Source organism: Dendropsophus ebraccatus, chromosome 8, assembly GCF_027789765.1.
Source record: "Dendropsophus ebraccatus isolate aDenEbr1 chromosome 8, aDenEbr1.pat, whole genome shotgun sequence".
NCBI classification, from domain to species: domain Eukaryota; kingdom Metazoa; phylum Chordata; class Amphibia; order Anura; family Hylidae; genus Dendropsophus; species Dendropsophus ebraccatus.
Window position 1 is genome coordinate 5,029,818 of NC_091461.1, and position 16,045 is coordinate 5,045,862.

Sequence of the window (16,045 nt, forward strand, 5' to 3'; positions counted from 1 at the left end):
TCCCCCACAGGACCCTTCTCCCAATCCACTGCTCTTACCCTCCCCCCACAGGACCCTTCTCCTCCCACCTCAATGTTCTGTTCCCTCTCTAACCTATCCGCCACTATATTACACACTACATTGTCCTCCCTCCACATCCCTAGTTTAAAACCCCCTCCACCCCTTCTAGGATTCTCTCCCCCAGCACAGCGGACCCCCTTCCATTAAGGTGCAAATTATCTGTGGAAAACAGATTGTACTCCAATGAAAATTCAGCCCATTGCTCTAACACCCCCAAACCCTTCTTCTCTACATCACGATGTGAGCCATGCATTTACCTCCCGCAGCTCCCACTGTCTTTCCTGTGATGCGCATGGCACAGGCAGTATTCCAGAGCATACCACCTTGGAGGTCCTTCCCTTCAACTTAGCACCTAGCTCTCTAAAATTATTTTTAATAGACCTCCACCTACCTTGTATCCTGTCATTGGTTCCCACATGGACCACGACAGCTGGGTCATCCCCAGCCCCCCCAAGTAATTTATCCACCCTTTCCACCACATGCTGAACCCTGGCACCAGGGAGACAGCAAGCCATTCGGTTGAGGCGGTCTTGGCGACAAATTATTCTATCCGTCTTCCTGATTATAGAATCCCCTACAACCACTAACTGTCTAGGCCTACCTACAATACCATCCCGCCCACTACTAGCTGTCCTACCTACAATACCATCCCGCCCACTACTAGTTGGACTGGTCCCCCGGCTGTTAGGGAGAACAGTTTCCACTAGAGCTGCCATTTCTGACACAGACGCCCTTGCATCATCACCTAACTTGGCAATTTTGCTTGGGCATATAGTAGGAGAAGTGGCCTTCCTTTTCTTGGATCCCTTACTGGTCCCTCTAACTACATTAACCCAGCTACTTACTTGGGCCTCCTGATCTATATCACCTCCCTCCATCACTACCCCACTAACTTCCTGCTCAGTGAGCCGAAGTTCCCTCTCAAGGTGGCCAAGTTCCCTCAGTGTTGCAATCTGCTTCTCCAGATCTCTAACTCGAGCTTCTAGATGGGCAACATGCTCCCATCTGTCACAGCGGTCGTCACCCTGGAACACCTGCTCCAGTTGTGCGTACATGCGGCAGACTGCGCACTGAATGAATCCTTCCATCTCGCCGGCCATCATCCTCAGTGCAACAAAAACAGTGAAAAAGAAAGAGATTTAGCACTTACCAGAACTTGTAACTCCTTCTTTCAACTCCACTTATTTTCAACCACTTGTCAGCAACCACAGTGAGCAAGCACACACAGTGAGTGCTGAGCCTTGATTTAAGCACCTGAGATCAATGTGTGTTTCCTCCTTAGTTGTCTCGGCTGTGTGTTTCCTCCTTAGTTGTCCCGGCTGGGGGTCTCCTCCTTAGTTGTCCCGGCTGTGTGTTTCCTCCTTAGTTGTCTCGGCTGTGTGTTTCCTCCTTAGTTGTCCCGGCTGGGGGTCTCCTCCTTAGTTGTCCCGGCTGTGTGTTTCCTCCTTAGTTGTCCCGGCTGTGGGTTTCCTCCTTAGTTGTCCCGGCTGTGTGTTCCCTCCTTAGTTGTCCCGGCTGGGGGTTTCCTCCTTAGTTGTCCCAACTGGGGGTCTCCTCCTTAGTTGTCCCGGCTGTGTCTCCTCCTTAGTTGTCCCGGCTGGGGGTCTCCTCCTTAGTTGTCCCGGCTGGGGGTCTCCTCCTTAGTTGTCCCGGCTGGGGGTCTCCTCCTTAGTTGTCCCGGCTGTGGGTCTCCTCCTTAGTTGTCCCGGCTGGGGGTTTCCTCCTTAGTTGTCCCGGCTGTGGGTTTCCTCCTTAGTTGTCCCGGCTGTGTGTTCCCTCCTTAGTTGTCCCGGCTGGGGGTTTCCTCCTTAGTTGTCCCGGCTGGGGGTTTCCTCCTTAGTTGTCCCGGCTGTGTGTTTCCCCCTTAGTTGTCCCGGCTGGAGGTCTCCTCCTTAGTTGTCCCGGCTGGAGGTCTCCTCCTTAGTTGTCCCGGCTGTGTGTTTCCTCCTTAGTTGTCCTGACTGTGGGTTTCCTCCTTAGTTGTCCCGGCTGTGGGTCTCCTCCTTAGTTGTCCCGGCTGGGGGTTTCCTCCTTAGTTGTCCCGGCCGGGGGTTTCCTCCTTAGTTGTCCCGGCCGGGGGTTTCCTCCTTAGTTGTCCCGGCTGGGGGTTTCCTCCTTAGTTGTCCCGGCTGGGGGTTTCCTCCTTAGTTGTCCCGGCTGGGGGTTTCCTCCTTAGTTGTCCCGGCTGTGGGTTTCCTCCTTAGTTGTCCCGGCTGGGGGTTTCCTCCTTAGTTGTCCCGGCTGGGGGTTCTCGTTCATTGTCATGCGGGAAAACCCATCCACCACCCATTTATAATGACCTGGCGGAGGGAAGGAGGTTGTCACTCAGGATATTACGGTGCGTGGCTCCATCCAATGTACTGGTGTGCTCCTGATAATCGTCCCCCAATGTTTCCCTCCCCATGACTGACAGTGGGGACGGGTTTCTTTGGGTCATAGGTGGCATTTCTCCAAACACTAAGAGCTAATGCCATAGAGCTCACTGTTTTTCCCATCTGATCTCAGCACCTTCTCCCATCACTCTGAGTCATCCAGGTGTTATTGGTGACCTCACACCGGCCGGCACATGTCCTCAATTAACTTTTTTCTTCCTGCGTGAGTCTCACCATTTTCACCAGTCTTACTGGTGCACTTGTGCTTCACAGAACAAGCGGCTCCCCCCTCCGGCCCCCAGGTTCCATACACTTCATTGTCAGTTTGGAGCATACACGAATCGTGCACAAGTCTCATCTTACCATAAATGCAAAAGTACTGCAGACACCATCACGTGTTTCTCAACGTCAGTGAGCTAGCCAGACGTTCCTCCAGGAAGGAACAACCAAGCCAAAGGCGTTCTCCAGTCAAAGAAACCACCTCAGCAAGGTATCCATCCACAGACAGCTGTTTCAGGGTATTTGCCCCTCATCAGTGTGGAGTAGGAATCCACATATTTGATTTCCCAGGGGGCAATGTTCCTAGATTCCCTGACGTTGAGAAACAAGTGATGGTGTCTCTGCGGTGTTTTGGTTGATCTCCCTGAGGTCAGCCATCATTCTCTTGAATCATCTTACCATATAGACCAGAGTATGACACGGTCTTCATGCTTCATTTATATGTTGTTCATCTTAACAAGCACACAAGTGACTGATCGGGCTAGAGGCGTGCGTCCCCGAGTCGGCGCTCCTCTTGCATACTATGCGACCTTCCCCGATCAGTCAGTCCCTTCTATTCTTGTCAAGATGGACTATGAATATTTGACGCTGGGCCGGCACATCTGCCTCCCTGAGCAGGGGGAGTTTGCAGAGAAGGCAGGAGACTAATCCATTATGACATAATATGCTACCAATAGTTTTCTTGGTAATAGTGCTCCAGCTGCCTTGAGATCATCAAGATGTCGTCCCCCCCGCAATATACAGGACAGAGCGGAGGCCTCTATATACTGCTCACACCTCCATGTCTACAATATACAGGACAGAACCACAGCGAGTGGTAAGTCTGGACCCTCCTGTGTACAATATACAGGCAGACCCAGGATTACTGATGTGTGGATCCAGTAAGTATGTACCCCCCAGCCCCCAACCCGGTCCGACCCCTTCCCCCCATTCCCCGAACCTGGTCCAGAACACAGAAGAAAACACAAGAGATTAAAAAAAAAATAAACCTTTTTCTTTAGTTGTAGTAAAAGGACATAAAGTGAGATGCTGTGCGAGTCCGGGGCGGCAGCGCCTGAGGTGCGGGACCAGTCCTCCGCTCATACATGACACTATGGGATTACCTGTTACATGCAAGTAGCAATGTCCTATAGTAACGTCACGTGAATGTGGGAGGTATCGCTGTTCCTAGGTCACACGCCATTGGTGATAGAAGGGTCCGGAACCCCCTCCCCTGAGCACATCTTACTCCTTCCCCTCAGGAGGCGTCTGTCGGCCCATAGTAGACACAGACTTCTCCGCTGGAGGCCGCCATGAGGTTCGGGGCTCCCCCTCTCTGCCGGTGTCACCACACCTGACCGTGTTTTCTCCGCTGACCAGCGCCGCTGCCACTAACTGCTCCCCGTGGAATTGGAGTGGATGTGGTTTGTGTTGAGGTGATGGTTCAGGGAGGCGGAGGTGTCCGCAGAGATGCCGGAGTTATTCTGCTGCAGGGGAGAAAAAGGAGGACAGTGTACAGTGCTGTGTATATCACCATATAGTGTACAGTGACATATCACCATATAGTGTACAGTGCTGAGTATATCACCATATAGTGTACAGTGCTGTGTATATCACCATATAGTGTACAGTGATGTGTATATCGCCATATAGTGTACAGTGCTGTGTATATTACCATATAGTGTACAGTAATGTGTATATTACCATATAGTGTACAGTGCTGTGTATATTACCATATAGTGTACAGTGCTGTGTATATCACCATATAGTGTACAGTGATGTGTATATCACCATATAGTGTACAGTGATGTGTATATCACCATATAGTGTACAGTGCTGTGTATATTACCATATAGTGTACAGTGCTGTGTATATCACCATATAGTGTACAGTGCTGTGTATATTACCATATAGTGTACAGTGATGTGTATATCACCATATAGTGTACAGTGCTGTGTATATGTGTACAGTGCTGTGTATATTACCATATAGTGTACAGTGCTGTGTATATTACCATATAGTGTACAGTGCTGTGTATATGTGTACAGTGCTGTGTATATTACCATATAGTGTACAGTGATGTGTATATTACCATATAGTGTACAGTGCTGTGTATATCACCATATAGTGTACAGTGCTGTGTATATCACCATATAGTGTACAGTGATGTGTATATCACCATATAGTGTACAGTGCTGTGTATATCACCATATAGTGTACAGTGCTGTGTATATTACCATATAGTGTACAGTAATGTGTATATTACCATATAGTGTACAGTGCTGTGTATATCACCATATAGTGTACAGTGCTGTGTATATTACCATATAGTGTACAGTAATGTGTATATTACCATATAGTGTACAGTGCTGTGTATATCACCATATAGTGTACAGTGCTGTGTATATTACCATATAGTGTACAGTAATGTGTATATTACCATATAGTGTACAGTAATGTGTATATCACCATATAGTGTACAGTAATGTGTATATTACCATATAGTGTACAGTGCTGTGTATACCACCATATAGTGTACAGTGACATACCACCATATAGTGTACAGTGACATACCACCATATAGTGTACAGTGCTGTGTATATCACCATATAGTGTACAGTGCTGTGTATATTACCATATAGTGTACAGTAATGTGTATATCACCATATAGTGTACAGTGCTGTGTATATTACCATATAGTGTACAGTAATGTGTATATCACCATATAGTGTACAGTAATGTGTATATTACCATATAGTGTACAGTGCTGTGTATATTACCATATAGTGTACAGTGATGTGTATATCACCATATAGTGTACAGTGCTGTGTATATTACCATATAGTGTACAGTAATGTGTATATTACCATATAGTGTACAGTGCTGTGTATATCACCATATAGTGTACAGTGCTGTGTATATTACCATATAGTGTACAGTAATGTGTATATCACCATATAGTGTACAGTAATGTGTATATTACCATATAGTGTACAGTGCTGTGTATATTACCATATAGTGTACAGTGATGTGTATATCACCATATAGTGTACAGTGCTGTGTATATTACCATATAGTGTACAGTGCTGTGTATATCACCATATAGTGTACAGTGATGTGTATATCACCATATAGTGTACAGTGATGTGTATATCACCATATAGTGTACAGTGCTGTGTATATTACCATATAGTGTACAGTGCTGTGTATATCACCATATAGTGTACAGTGCTGTGTATATTACCATATAGTGTACAGTGATGTGTATATCACCATATAGTGTACAGTGCTGTGTATGTGTACAGTGCTGTGTATATTACCATATAGTGTACAGTGATGTGTATATTACCATATAGTGTACAGTGCTGTGTATATGTGTACAGTGCTGTGTATATTACCATATAGTGTACAGTGATGTGTATATCACCATATAGTGTACAGTGATGTGTATATCACCATATAGTGTACAGTGCTGTGTATATCACCATATAGTGTACAGTGATGTGTATATCACCATATAGTGTACAGTGATGTGTATACCACCATATAGTGTACAGTGCTGTGTATATTACCATATAGTGTACAGTGCTGTGTATATCACCATATAGTGTACAGTGATGTGTATATTACCATATAGTGTACAGTAATGTGTATATTACCATATAGTGTACAGTAATGTGTATATCACCATATAGTGTACAGTAATGTGTATATTACCATATAGTGTACAGTAATGTGTATATTACCATATAGTGTACAGTGCTGTGTATATCACCATATAGTGTACAGTGCTGTGTATATTACCATATAGTGTACAGTGCTGTGTATATCACCATATAGTGTGCAGTGCTGTGTATATTACCATATAGTGTACAGTGCTGTGTATATTACCATATAGTGTACAGTAATGTGTATATCACCATAGTGTACAGTGCTGTGTATATCACCATAGTGTACAGTGCTGTGTATATCACCATATAGTCTGCAGTGCTGTGTATACCACCATATAGTGTACAGTGCTGTGTATACCACCATATAGTGTACAGTGCTGTGTATATCACCATATAGTGTACAGTGATGTGTATATCGCCATATAGTGTACAGTGACATGTCACCATAGTGTACAGTGCTGTGTATATCACCATATAGTGTACAGTGCTGTGTATATCACCATATAGTGTACAGTAATGTGTATATTACCATATAGTGTACAGTAATGTGTATATCACCATATAGTGTACAGTAATGTGTATATCACCATATAGTGTACAGTAATGTGTATATTACCATATAGTGTACAGTAATGTGTATATCACCATATAGTTTGCAGTGATGTGTATATTACCATATAGTGTACAGTGCTGTGTATATTACCATATAGTGTACAGTAATGTGTATATTACCATATAGTGTACAGTGCTGTGTATATCACCATATAGTTTGCAGTGATGTGTATATTACCATATAGTGTACAGTGATGTGTATATCACCATATAGTTTGCAGTGATGTGTATATTACCATATAGTGTACAGTGCTGTGTATATCACCATATAGTGTACAGTGCTGTGTATATTACCATATAGTGTACAGTAATGTGTATATTACCATATAGTGTACAGTAATGTGTATATCACCATATAGTTTGCAGTGATGTGTATATTACCATATAGTGTACAGTGCTGTGTATATTACCATATAGTGTACAGTAATGTGTATATTACCATATAGTGTACAGTGCTGTGTATATCACCATATAGTTTGCAGTGATGTGTATATTACCATATAGTGTACAGTGATGTGTATATCACCATATAGTTTGCAGTGATGTGTATATTACCATATAGTGTACAGTGCTGTGTATATCACCATATAGTGTACAGTGCTGTGTATATTACCATATAGTGTACAGTAATGTGTATATCACCATATAGTGTACAGTAATGTGTATATTACCATATAGTGTACAGTAATGTGTATATCACCATATAGTTTGCAGTGATGTGTATATTACCATATAGTGTACAGTGCTGTGTATATTACCATATAGTGTACAGTAATGTGTATATTACCATATAGTGTACAGTGCTGTGTATATCACCATAGTGTACAGTGCTGTGTATATCACCATATAGTCTGCAGTGCTGTGTATATCACCATACAGTGTACAGTGCTGTGTATACCACCATATAGTGTACAGTGCTGTGTATACCACCATATAGTGTACAGTGACATACCACCATATAGTGTACAGTGACATATTACCATATAGTCTGCAGTGCTGTGTATATCACCATATAGTGTACAGTGCTGTGTATATCACCATATAGTGTACAGTGCTGTGTATATCACCATATAGTGTACAGTGCTGTGTATATCACCATATAGTGTACAGTGCTGTGTATACCACCATATAGTGTACAGTGACATATCACCATATAGTGTACAGTGCTGTGTATACCACCATATAGTGTACAGTGCTGTGTATACCACCATATAGTGTACAGTATAACAGCCGCCATACATCCTCTCACCTGGCGTTTGAATATACGGTGCAGCAGACTTTTCTTGGGCGGCTCGGGGGGGTGACTCCGGTTTAGGTCGGGTGACAGGGTCCCATTAGGTCCAAAAATATTTAATTCTTTAAAGCATTCAGTCTCTATCATCTATAGGAATAGGAGAAAAAAACAGTAATATATAATCTATACAGTATAAGGCCATGTTCAGACGCGGTATTAGACTGGCCGTTCAGTGACCTGGCCGGGTGACATAACGGCCGGTCTCTGAAAAGATCATCCTGGCTAGTACTGCAGTACCGGCCGGATGATCTTTATGGCCGCAGAGTTCTGATGCGGACGCATCCCTGCACACCCGCATCAGAACACTCCACAGTACACTATGGAGCAAGTGGCCGGAGCGGCTCGCTCCACAGTCTGCACTGACAGGGTTGTCTGCGGCCGCTATTCAATGAATAGTGGCCGCAGAAAACTGACATGTCAGTTGTTTGCGGCGCCGCAAGGGATCCCAGCCGGAGCGTATACTATGTGTGTGTATATATGTACTGTGTATTCGCTCCGGACGGGATTCCATAGAAGACTAAGCAACGTATATTTTCGTAAAAAGTACGTCCGTTGTTGCCGATTGCAACAACGGCCGTACTTTTACAAAAAGATACATTGTGTGAACATAGCCTGATGTTGTATAGTAATGTATGATCATACAGTGTGATGGTATATGGTATATAGGTATATGGTGTATATAGTAATGTATGATCATACAGTGTGATGGTATATGGTGTATATAGTAATGTATGATCATACAGTGTGATGGTATATGGTATATAGTAATGTATGATCATACAGTGTGATGGTATATGGTGTATAGTAATGTATGATCATACAGTGTGATGGTATATGGTATATAGTAATGTATGATCATACAGTGTGATGGTATATGGTATATAGTAATGTATGATCATACAGTGTGATGGTATATGGTATATAGTAATGTATGATCATACAGTGTGATGGTATATGGTATATAGTAATGTATGATCATACAGTGTGATGGTATATGGTATATAGTAATGTATGATCATACAGTGTGATGGTATATGGTGTATAGTAATGTATGATCATACAGTGTGATGGTATATGGTGTATATAGTAATGTATGATCATACAGTGTGATGGTATATGGTATATAGTAATGTATGATCATACAGTGTGATGGTATATGGTGTATAGTAATGTATGATCATACAGTGTGATGGTATATGGTATATAGTAATGTATGATCATACAGTGTGATGGTATATGGTATATAGTAATGTATGATCATACAGTGTGATGGTATATGGTGTATAGTAATGTATGATCATACAGTGTGATGGTATATGGTGTATAGTAATGTATGATCATACAGTGTGATGGTATATGGTGTATAGTAATGTATGATCATACAGTGTGATGGTATATGGTGTATATAGTAATGTATGATCATACAGTGTGATGGTATACGGTGTATATAGTAATGTATGATCATACAGTGTGATGGTATATGGTATATAGTAATGTATGATCATACAGTGTGATGGTATATGGTGTATAGTAATGTATGATCATACAGTGTGATGGTATATGGTATATAGTAATGTATGATCATACAGTGTGATGGTATATGGTGTATAGTAATCCTCCTCACTGTAGGGATGGTATGGGGACAGGTGATGGGCAGTGCCCGGTCTCCTCCTCACTGTAGGGATGGTATGGGGGCAGGTGATGGGCAGTGCCCGGTCTCCTCCTCACTGTAGGGATGGTATGGGGCAGGTGATGGGCAGTGCCCGGTCTCCTCCTCACTGTAGGGATGGTATGGGGGCAGGTGATGGGCAGTGCCCGGTCCCCTCCTCACTGTAGGGATGGTATGGGGGCAGGTGATGGGCAGTGCCCGGTCTCCTCCTCACTGTAGGGATGGTATGGGGGCAGGTGATGGGCAGTGCCCGGTCTCCTCACTGTAGGGATGGTATGGGGACAGGTGATGGGCAGTGCCCAGTCTCCTCCTCACTGTAGGGATGGTATGGGGGCAGGTGATGGGCAGTGCCCGGTCTCCTCCTCACTGTAGGGATGGTATGGGGGCAGGTGATGGGCAGTGCCCGGTCTCCTCACTGTAGGGATGGTATGGGGGCAGGTGATGGGCAGTGCCCGGTCCCCTCCTCACTGTAGGGATGGTATGGGGGCAGGTGATGGGCAGTGCCCGGTCTCCTCCTCACTGTAGGGATGGTATGGGGCAGGTGATGGGCAGTGCCCGGTCCCCTCCTCACTGTAGGGATGGTATGGGGCAGGTGATGGGCAGTGCCTAGTCTCCTCACTGTAGGGATGGTATGGGGGCAGGTGATGGGCAGTGCCCGGTCTCCTCCTCACTGTAGGGATGGTATGGGGGCAGGTGATGGGCAGTGCCCGGTCTCCTCCTCACTGTAGGGATGGTATGGGGCAGGTGATGGGCAGTGCCCGGTCTCCTCCTCACTGTAGGGATAGTATGGGGGGCAGGTGATGGGCAGTGCCCAGTCTCCTCCTCACTGTGTGGATGGTATGGGGGCAGGTGATGGGCAGTGCCTGGTCTCCTCCTCACTGTGTGGATGGTATGGGGCAGGTGATGGGCAGTGCCCAGTCTCCTCCTCACTGTGTGGATGGTATGGGGGCAGGTGATGGGCAGTGCCTGGTCTCCTCCTCACTGTAGGGATGGTATGGGGCAGGTGATGGGCAGTGGCCGGTCTCCTCCTCACTGTAGGGATAGTATGGGGGCAGGTGATGGGCCCGGTCTCCTCCTCACTGTAGGGATGGTATGGGGCAGGTGATGGCAGTGCCCAGTCTCCTCCTTACTGTAGGGATGGTATGGGGGCAGGTGATGGACAGTGCCCGGTCCCCTCCTCACTGTAGGGATGGTATGGGGGCAGGTGATGGGCAGTGCCCGGTCTCCTCCTCACTGTAGGGATGGTATGGGGGCAGGTGATGGGCAGTGGTCTCCTCCTCACTGTAGGGATGGTATGGGGGCAGGTGATGGACAGTGCCCGGTCCCCTCCTCACTGTAGGGATGGTATGGGGCAGGTGATGGGCATTGGGTTCTTGGTCACATTTACACACGCTGTACGGGCAGCTCTTTCCTCCTCCACACAGTCCTGTCTCTGAGCTCTACAGGCAGATCTTTCCTCCTCCACACAGTCCTGTCTCTGAGCTCTACAGGCAGCTCTTCCCTCCTCCTCACAGTCCTGTCTCTGAGCTCTACAGGCAGCTCTTTCCTCTTCGTGGCTTGGTGTTTGCTCCGGTGTATTGTCAGGGGTGGAGTCTCTACAGATCTCATCCAATCAGCTGAATTTACCATCAGTAACTCCAATCAGGGTGCAGAAACAGCTCATACATGATCGGGAGGAGTTGAATGTCATGTATCATAGTAAAGGTTGCGCAAAATTTTAATATTATTTTTAAAGGAGAAGTCCTGAGAAATTCAAAACAGGCAGGCTCACTAGTCCTTGCGCCTCTGTAACACTACTGCCGGGTCCCGCTGATGGCTGCCAGCTGTCATTTTTGGCTAGAATTCGGGTACATCACATACCTGTCTCTTCCAGCTGCATCATCATGATCAGTGATTGGCCGCTCAGCCAGTCAGTCACTGGTGTGGTGTCCTTATCCAGTCACTGATTGGCTGAGCGCGCTATCGCTAAGCTGATTATGTGACGTTGCAGCTGGAGGAGCTGGGTATGTGATGTACCGGAGTGAAGCACATAATGCCAGCCAGCGGAGGAGCTGCAGGAGGCCGGTGGCGGTCAGCTGGACCTGGACCGCTATGGGGCACAGTGATAGGTAAATATGAGGCTCCTGCACCCCCATGGCTTTGTGCTTTTTTATTATTTCACAGGACTTCTCCTTTAATACATTTACAAAACTTTCTATAATCCCGTTGTCCCCTTCTTATTCTGGGGCATTGAGGGCAGAATGATGGGAACGTGTCTGACGCCATTGTGAATGCCCCATAGATACGCTGTATACATGATACCCCATGTGATACTGTCACCTTCTCACCTCATTCTGCCAGGGAATAGAGACCGAGCCTGTAGAAAACTTTGTGTAGAAATCGTCGTCTGTCTGATCCAGGTTCACGCCCTTCACAGTGGAGAATTGTTCTATGTCCAGGACGTCTTTACAGTACACGGCGCGGGGCTGCAGCAAGACACCAATCACAGAGCTCAATGTAATAAAGTACTGGGGAGACCACCCATCACCCACACCAGAGACCACCCATCACCCACACCAGAGACCACCCATCACCCACACCAGAGACCACCCATCACCCACACCAGAGACCACCCATCACCCACACCAGAGACCACCCATCACCCACACCAGAGACCACCCATCACCCACACCAGAGACCACCCATCACCCACACCAGAGACCATCCATCACCCACACCAGAGACCACCCACCCACACCAGAGACCACCCACCCACACCAGAGACCACCCACCCACACCAGAGACCACCCACACCAGAGACCAACCATCACCCACACCAGGGACCACCCACACCAGAGACCACCCATCACCCACACCAGGGACCACCCACACCAGAGACCACCCATCACCCACACCAGAGACCACCCATACCAGAGACCACCCACACCAGAGACACCAGTATACGGAGGAGACCACCCATCACCCACACCAGAGACCACCCACACCAGAGACCACCCATCACCCACACCATAGACCACCCACACCAGAGACCACCCATCACCCACACCAGAGACCACCCACACCAGAGACCACCCATCACCCACACCAGGGACCACCCACACCAGAGACCACCCATCACCCACACCAGAGACCACCCATCACCCACACCAGAGACCACCCACACCAGAGACACCAGTATACGGAGGAGACCACCCATCACCCACACCAGAGACCACCCACACCAGAGACCACCCACACCAGAGACACCAGTATACGGAGGAGAGAACCCATCATCCACACCAGAGACCCCAGTATACGGAGGAGAGCCCCCATCACCCACACCAGAGACCACCCACACCAGAGACCACCCATCACCCACACCAGAGACCCCAGTATACGGAGGAGAGCCCCCATCATCCACACCAGAGACCCCAGTATACGGAGGAGAGCCCCCATCATCCACACCAGAGACCCCAGTATACGGAGGAGAGCCCCCATCATCCACACCAGAGACCCCAGTATACGGAGGAGAGCCCCCATCATCCACACCAAAGACCACCCACACTAGAGACCAACCATCACCAAACCAGAGACCACCCATCACCACACCAGAGACCACCCATCACCCACACCAGAGACCACCCATCACCCACACCAGAGACCACCCATCACCACACCAGGGACCACCCATCACCACACCAGAGACAACCCACCCACACCAGAGACCCCAGTATACGGAGGAGAGCCCCCATCATCCACACCAGAGACCCCAGTATACGGAGGAGAGCCCCCATCATCCTCATGTACATCAGTAATACTCACATCAGGTACAAAGGGAGGATCCATGATTCCAGCTTCTAATCTCTTAAAGTTGATAACCCTGAAGAAGGGGTGACGCTTCACCTCCAGTGCCCGCCCCTCGTGGCACCCCAGACGCTGCTTCACATCCTTAGTGAGGAGCTACAAGAGAGATGTCACATCAACAGCCGTCCCGAAACCTGCGCCACTTCATATCATCACACACAGCGCCCCCCAATGGGCACACAAGGACACTGCTACCTGGGGCTTATGTACTACAATGAGATAGAGTCCTGACCATAGGAGCTCACACTCTATAAGAAGGAGGAGGAGTCCTGACCATAGGAGCTCACATTCTATAAGAAGGAGGAGGAGTCCTGACCATAGGAGCTTACACTCTATAAGGAGGAGGAGGAGGAGTCCTGACCATAGGAGCTTACACTCTATAAGAAAGAGGAGTCCTGACCATAGGAGCTTACACTCTATAAGGAGGAGGAGGAGGAGTCCTGACCATAGGAGCTTACACTCTATAAGGAGGAGGGGGAGTCCTGACCATAGGAGCTTACACTCTATAAGAAGGAGGAGGAGGAGGAGTCCTGACCATAGGAGCTTACACTCTATAAGGAGGAGGGGGAGTCCTGACCATAGGAGCTTACACTCTATAAGAAGGAGTGGGAGTCCTGACAATAGGAGCTTACACTCTATAAGAGGAGGAGGGGGAGGAGTCCTGACCATAGGAGCTTACACTCTATAAGAAGGAGTGGGAGTCCTGACCATAGGAGCTTACACTCTATAAGAAGGAGTGGGAGTCCTGACCATATGAGCTTACACTCTATAAGAGGAGGAGGGGGAGGAGTCCTGACCATAGGAGCTTACACTCTATAAGAGGAGGAGGAGTCCTGACCATAGGAGCTTACACTCTATAAGGAGGGGGAGTCCTGACCATAGGAGCTTACACTCTATAAGAAAGAGGAGTCCTGACCATAGGAGCTTACACTCTATGAGGAGGAGGAGTCCTGACCATAGGAGCTTACACTCTATAAGCAGGAGGAGTCCTGACCATAGGAGCTTACACTCTATAAGAAGGAGGAGTCCTGACCATAGGAGCTTACACTCTATAAGGAAGAGGGGGAGTCCTGACCATAGGAGCTTACACTCTCTAAGAGGAGGAGGAGTCCTGACCATAGGAGCTTACACTCTATAAGAAGGAGGAGTCCTGACCATAGGAGCTTACACTCTATAAGGAGGAGGAGTCCTGACCATAGGAGCTTACACTCTATAAGGAGGAGGGAGAGTCCTGACCATAGGAGCTTACACTCTATAAGAGGAGGAGGAGTCCTGACCATAGGAGCTTACACTCTATAAGGAGGAGGAGGAGTCCTGACCATAGGAGCTTACACTCTATAAGGAGGAGGGGGAGTCCTGACCATAGGAGCTTACACTCTCTAAGAGGAGGAGGAGTCCTGACCATAGGAGCTTACACTCTATAAGGAGGAGGGGGAGTCCTGACCATAGGAGCTTACACTCTATAAGGAGGAGGAGGAGTCCTGACCATAGGAGCTTACACTCTATAAGGAGGAGGAGGAGTCCTGACCATAGGAGCTTACACTCTATAAGAAAGAGGAGTCCTGACCATAGGAGCTTACACTCTATAAGGAGGGGGAGTCCTGACCATATGAGCTTACACTCTATAAGAGTAGGAGGAGTCCTGACCATAGGAGCTTACACTCTATAAGAAGGAGTGGGAGTCCTGACCATATGAGCTTACACTCTATAAGAGGAGGAGGAGTCCTGACCATAGGAGCTTACACTCTATAAGGAGGGGGAGTCCTGACCATAGGAGCTTACACTGTATAAGAAAGAGGAGTCCTGACCATAGGAGCTTACACTCTATGAGAAGGAGGAGTCCTGACCATAGGAGCTTACACTCTATAAGGAGGAGGAGTCCTGACCATAGGAGCTTACACTCTATAAGAAGGAGGAGGAGGAGTCCTGACCATAGGAGCTTACACTCTATAAGAGGAGGAGGAGTCCTGACCATAGGAGCTTACACTCTATAAGAAGGAGGAGTCCGGACCATAGGAGTTTACACTCTATAAGGAAGAGGGGGAGTCCTGACCATAGGAGCTTACACTCTCTAAGAGGAGGAGGAGTCCTGACCATAGGAGCTTACACTCTATAAGAAGGAGGAGTCCTGACCATAGGAGCTTACACTCTATAAGGAGGAGGAGTCCTGACCATAGGAGCTTACACTCTATAAGAGGAGGAGGAGTCCTGACCATAGGAGCTTACACTCTATAAGGAGGAGGGGGAGTCCTGACCATAGGAGCTT

At 47.4% G+C, this 16,045-nt stretch overlaps 1 protein-coding gene across 4 annotated transcripts in view; it reads right to left on the reverse strand.

Moving 5' to 3' along the window:
• Positions 1 to 3,683: 3,683 nt before the first annotated feature.
• GRK5 (G protein-coupled receptor kinase 5) overlaps positions 3,684 to 16,045 on the reverse strand; it is a 40,645-nt gene continuing 28,283 nt past the window's right edge. For 3 of the 4 annotated variants that reach the window (XM_069979664.1, XM_069979667.1, XM_069979666.1), the window contains 4 exons: positions 13,738 to 13,875; positions 12,264 to 12,401; positions 8,223 to 8,354; positions 3,684 to 4,177 (listed from right to left, as the gene is read on the reverse strand). In XM_069979664.1, coding sequence (XP_069835765.1) covers positions 4,082 to 4,177; positions 8,223 to 8,354; positions 12,264 to 12,401; positions 13,738 to 13,875 — 504 coding nt within the window. In that variant the 3' untranslated portion in view covers positions 3,684 to 4,081. The remainder of the gene's footprint in view (positions 4,178 to 8,222; positions 8,355 to 12,263; positions 12,402 to 13,737; positions 13,876 to 16,045) is intronic. The other variant, XM_069979665.1, reaches the window with a different exon arrangement.